At 23.5% G+C, this 6,100-nt stretch overlaps 1 protein-coding gene across 2 annotated transcripts; it reads right to left on the reverse strand.

Annotated features, from left to right (window-relative positions):
* Positions 1-1,780: 1,780 nt before the first annotated feature.
* On the reverse strand, positions 1,781-3,314 carry LOC129614394 (cyclin-dependent kinase 20). Of its 2 annotated transcripts, XM_055528971.1 has the most exons (6): positions 3,114-3,314; positions 2,859-3,047; positions 2,499-2,738; positions 2,324-2,430; positions 2,009-2,132; positions 1,781-1,921 (listed from the first exon to the last, which is right to left on the reverse strand). In XM_055528971.1, exons 1-6 carry the CDS (start codon positions 3,312-3,314, stop codon positions 1,886-1,888), a joined length of 897 nt encoding a protein of 298 aa, XP_055384946.1. In that variant the 3' UTR covers positions 1,781-1,885. The 2 variants fall into 2 exon arrangements, with proteins under 2 accessions (XP_055384946.1, XP_055384945.1); XM_055528970.1 differs by having other exon boundaries at positions 1,845-2,132.
* Positions 3,315-6,100: the final 2,786 nt, after the last annotated feature.

Here is a 6,100-nt window from a genome sequence, read left to right on the forward strand (position 1 = left end):
ATGCAACAAATATCTCACTAAATGTAGTCTAACTGGTTTTTTGTTATTAATTTAGTTTTATTAATTTTTGCATGTATTTATGTATGTATTGAAAATAAAAAAAAATTAATTTGAAATGAATAAAAACTGAATTTAAAATAAAAAAAAAAATTTAATTTATAAATGAAATTACTGTTATTTTATATTTGGCCTTAATGTTTAAAAAGGTTCCCCATCTCTGATATAGTATATACTTCACGAATATTACGCATATTCTATTCTTACCTTATATCGTTACTATTGTTATATGATAATTGGCATTCGTCTAACAGTTTAGACTCATAGTTCGTAATAGTGTGATTTCAAAGCAGACACTAGGTTAACATATAATATTTAAAATCCTAAACATTTTAAATTTAAACTATATTTTTTACATATGTATTAGACATAGATCCAGATTTGATTTTTATCTAAAAGGTTTTGAATGAAATTAAAGGTTAATTAGCTAAATAAAAAATAAAGTTGAGTCAAACCAATGGTTGGAAATTAGTTTAAGAACAGTCTATTACCATGTTACTTTCACCAATACCGAAATATTTCAAATGATTGCATACATTTAGGATAAGCCACAAAAAATTTATAGAGGAGTTAACATAATTCAAGGGTTAATTGCGTGATATAAGCAAAACAATTATATTTTTTGATGGCATGATAAACTTTAGAAGGAATAGAGATGGAGAAAAGGTCTTCTAAGGACCTTTACTTAGGTGATAGACTTAATCACGCATAATAAACTTTTTATTAACATTTAAAGACTGCTAATTTCAAGCCACGACAGCTTACGCTCTAAAAGAAAAACTGTATCAAAAATCTGATAAGCAGATTTTTAGATAACGGTTAATTCCAACGGCCACTTTGTGCTCAACTATATGCTAAGGTGCGGTGGAGAAAGCTAGTCACATTTCTGCGTTTGCAAAATTAAAAATATATTCGTGATTTTGTTAAATAAATAAACAAAAAGCTGCATTTTTAGGACTTTGAGGATCTATAGAAACTTTAATAGAAAGGTGGAAATAGATAAAAATTTTCTATGGAAATAAGTTTGTATATTTGAACATAAAAATCTATTTATATGTATAATTCCATTTGTCTATCTTAAATCATTGAAAATATCTCAAGGTCAACTAAAAGTCAAATGAAATATTTAAATTTTATCTTCCAAAATAGCTGTACTTAATTTACAGATTTTTAATGAAAAGTTTGATTTTTAATTTGTGCATTAATGATATTTTTTTTAAATGATAAATTGAATTTTTAACATTATTTTCAGTTTTACTTGAACTTTCCTCCTTTTTATATTCAATTTGATGCAATATATATATATATATATATATATATATATATATATATATAAATGTACATTTATTGTATTATTATGTACTTATCGCTGATAGTTCATAAAGTATGAGTGTGTATATCTATTATTTTCTATTATGGTTCGAAAAATCTTAAAACTGTTAAAAAGAAATATTGGAATTTTATAAATTCTTGAAACTTTACTAAATAATTTCGGTTTAATAATAATTTAGACTAAACAGTTTTGCCTGAGAAAATTTTTGAATATGATACAAACCCCATTCATTTTTAACCCCATACTAATATAACAGTTCTGGATTTTTAACGATATATAAAATATAAAAAAAATAAAAATTTTCAATATTTTATAATTTATTTTCTGATTATCCATATATGTATTAAATAATTTCTGATAATCGTTGAAATTAATGATTGTTTCACGCATATTTTTGTCCAATTTCAATGTTAATTTGCCCTCTAAATTATTGTTCACACTTAATATCTTAAATCACACATAATTAAAACAAAATTTTATACATGTAGTTGCATTTCATTCTGCATCATTGTGATACTTATGTTGTACAGCCTCCAATGATTTTAAAAGGCAAAAAAAAAAAAGGAAAAATTATTTTTAACAACAATATTTACTAATCCTGTATAGCCTCCTTCTTACCTGTTCACCTGTCAGTCTATATTTAGGATTGTAGCGAATAAGTTTTGTAACTAAATCTATTTCATTGGCGCCTGTGCAACTTGGAAATAGATTTTCCCAATTTTCTCCTTTAGAATAAGGGAATCTATAAAAATAAAATGTTGAATATTTTTAGAATAATCGAAAATTATAAAAACAACAAATAAAAGAATGTCTGTCTGAGGAACTATTAGCAAAACAAAGAAATAAAATAAGAAAAAAGAACTTTAATTATAAAAAATGATTACCCAATAAAATAAATACAAAAATAAAAATTTAATTTTTATATTTAGTTACCTAATTTTATTGAAATCAGGTAAGCTACGTAGTTCAGGCCATTCCACAGCATTTGGTGTTCCTAATGTTCTTATTACCAAAGCTAATTGTTCAATATCAGTTGTACCCTATAAAATTTTCGAACAAAATTTTTTTACATAGTCAGCATTTTAATTCATTTTTTTTTAGAAAATACCGCAAATAATGGAACTCCTCTAAGCATTTCAGCTAAGACACAACCACCTGCCCATATATCAATTGCTGGTCCATATTTTTGGCTTCCCCATAATATCTCTGGTGCACGATACCATCGAGTTGCAACTTGTGGAGAGTATAATTTCTCTGGATCTTCTTTATCGTAAATACGTGCTAAACCAAAGTCAGCCAATTTTAATACACCATTTTCACTTATTAAGAGATTAGCGGGTTTTATATCCTTTCAAACAACGTAATAATTTGTGTAAAAGTTTCAAAAAATTTAATTTTATATTATAGAATATTAATTTTAATACGACAAGCATACGATTTAAGTATATCCATATATGTATCAACTTACCCTATGCATTATTTTTAAACTATGTAAGTAAGTTATGCCTTTAAACATCATACTAGAATATTTTTTTACTTCTTGCCTGCTCATTGGATTATTTTCACTTTTCAATTTGCCATATAATGTATATGGCATATAATCAAATACCAAAGACAATCCAACTAAATCAGGGAATATTTCATTTAATCCTATAATCTGATTGGAATTATAATTGATTTTTGTTTCTTTATTAAAAAAATATAAAAAAACTATTGTACTCACGTACTCACAGCTGGAATGTTGTAAAACCTTAATTTCTCGTACTGTAGTTAAACTAATATTACCATGTTTATTACGCAAAGGAACTTTTTTTATTGCAACTTCTTTATTAGTATTTAAATCAATTGCTTTAATAACATACCCATGAACACCTTCACCGATTTTTCCAATCATTTTATATCGATTTGTTGTATATTCTTCCATTTTTTAATTAAAATAAATTCTAGAATTGAAATATTTATTCATAAAAAGTCCTTAATTGCTTACACTTATGAAAAATATTATTAAAGGACAAAAAAAAAACAAACATACAAAAAATTGGTAACCGTAACAACAAAAGTCCTTTTTAAATAACAAATTTGAACGTTAAGTTGAATATTTTGTTGTTTTTGTAAATGGCATATTTGGTATCAAGGTTTAAAAAATCACATGCTATTACTTAAAATCGAAAATTATTACTTAAATCGATTCTTTGAAGAATATTTTAAAGGAAAAGTAATTAAAAATTCAATAAAAGAAAAAATTTTCGTTTATTTTTCTAAGGTTTTATCCTTTAGTTTCCATAGAATCAATAAAATTATGTACGTATTTGCATGATATGTATGCGTACAAACATTAACAAATGCATGATTTAGTCTATTACCTAATTAATGAAGTATTTTGCCTTCCTAACTCTTTGAAGAAACATACGTAGTAAAAAAGCTAGTAAGTCATATTGGTATATCTTCGTAATAGAAGAAATATTATGCAAGGTAGTTCTGACAAAAGTTAAGGGAGATAAAACGTCAGTTTTGAACGTTGAAACCAATTTGAAATTTTTAAGGTATTGGAATTCGTATCGCAAATAAAAAAAATTCGTATCGAAAATAACAGTTTTCTATGAGAAAACAACATGTTTATTGAAAAATCAAATTGATTATAATTTATTTATTCATATTATACTTTTGCAGTATGTTTAGTTTTTCTTTTAAAATACAAAAATTAATAAATTTCGCGGTGAAATGCTAATCTTCGCTCTCCTATCATAACCTCGTTACATGGTTTTATTTCTTTCGTATAACGTTATAATGTAGTATTACGCAATAGTATTAGATTTCATATAATGGTTGTTTCCATGACAAAACTAGAAACAAAGATGCAAATACCTTTAATGTAAAAACACATTGGATTGTCATAAGCTCTTTTTATTATAAATTTCCTAATACATCAACATTTCGTAATGGTTTTTACAAAAAGTTTAAATTCTGTATTTGTCGAATTCATTAGCATAAAAATTTTTATGACTAGCTATGCTTAAGAAATATTAAAAAATTAATGTCAATTTATTCAGAATTCAAAACAACAAAATCGGTTCAATCGCAATTGATAATTCTGTTAGTTATGCCTTATTACTCTAAATATAATATCCAAGGATTCGTTCAAACCAGCACTGAATAATAAATAAAACATTTACTCAAATATTTAAATTTTTATTTGTCTTTGTCCTCTTAGCGATGAATTTAATGTTACATAAATATAATATGATATAAGTATGCAATTATTATATAAATGCAATATAAATTATTACAAATTTTTTGAAAACAGTATATATGTAATAATAAAGAAAAAGATTGATATACTTAAAAATTATAGAAACAGTAAGAAACAAAACGCTCTAGAAAATAAACCAACTTCACAAATTTTTTATTGCACATTTTTTTTTTTAAATATATAATGAATTTTACTATGAAAAACATACAGCTATAGTCGAAACAATTATTCATTCTCATAAGTGGTATTAGTCAAATATTGTTAATAAATTTTTATTTAAATTTGTGTGGGTTTTAAGTGAAATTTCTACATAAAATTTGTGATACTGCAGTTATTACTTTAATTTTGTGCTTTAAGTAAATAAACATACCTATTATTTTCTTATAATAGTAAATCAATTAAATATTTTCGATATTCTGTTTCAAATTAATATTAAAATATCTTTAACTAATCATTATTTCATTTAAATTACATCAGTTTTTAAAACTAAAATAATTTTTAACACACAAAAATGATCAAAAATAAAAAAGAATTAATTTCTAGAGCATATCCATTTGGCATAAAACAAAAAAAAATTAGCATAATAATAGTTATATTCTTAAATATTTTATTTAATAACATTTTTTAAATATTAATTAAATAACAAACACATTCTATTTTTAATTTTAATTCATCTGGGAGTAAATAATTAAATCTAATTTTAGTATTGTGCACAATTTTTTAAATCATTTATCGAAAAATATTCGTTTTATATAAAAAAATACATTACATACATATTTCAATATAGTTTTTTAATCAAAATTTTTCAATGGGGAGAGAAAATATTTATTGCGATATTTTGACATTATTTTTGAATAATATTACACAAGTATATACATACATATTTGAAATAAAATTTAAATATTAATTGTATATTATATGCCAAATTTAAAAACATGAAATAGATATTTAAAATTATATACTTATACATGTGTACACATATTTAAAAGCAACTCAAAAAAGCATGTTTAAAGCATTTCAAATTTGAAATGATTTTAGATATCAGATAGTGGAGACAATTATAAACTTAATTTAAGTATTCATATTTAATAAATGGGTATCCATTTACTAAGTACAAATCAGAATAAAACCTGAAAAATAATTAAAAAAAATTAAACCTCAAATTTGTGCGAAAATTTATTACAAAAAAAAAGGAATTAATGCATAATTTCGCAAATAATACGCAAACTGGTAAAGTTTTCAAAAATTAGGAACGTATTGAGAAATTAAAAATTTTAATTTTTTACTAAGAAACAAACGATTCAATATTGAGGGATGAAATTTGGTATAATAGAAAAGTACATTTTCTATTGAAAAATAAGGAAAAAATTTTGATTATATTTGATTATTAATTTAAATTTTCTTCAATTCTAACACGTTTTTGAAACAGTAAATGTTAATTACAATTAATTCGTTCGCCT

The sequence above is a fragment of the Condylostylus longicornis genome, unplaced genomic scaffold, assembly GCF_029603195.1.
Source record: "Condylostylus longicornis isolate FDR11 unplaced genomic scaffold, ASM2960319v2 ptg000107l, whole genome shotgun sequence".
Lineage (NCBI taxonomy): Eukaryota > Metazoa > Arthropoda > Insecta > Diptera > Dolichopodidae > Condylostylus > Condylostylus longicornis.

Bases quoted from the DNA above. Each gene is read 5' to 3' on its own strand.
- LOC129614394 (XM_055528970.1), bottom strand. From the start codon at position 3,314: ATGGAAGAATATACAACAAATCGATATAAAATGATTGGAAAAATCGGT. The intron at 3,048-3,113 runs GTGAGTACAATA...AATTCCAATCAG, and splicing joins AACATTCCAGCTGTGAGTAC to ATTATAGGATTAAATGAAAT. The intron at 2,739-2,858 runs GTAAGTTGATAC...GTTGTTTGAAAG, and splicing joins GTTTAAAAATAATGCATAGG to GATATAAAACCCGCTAATCT.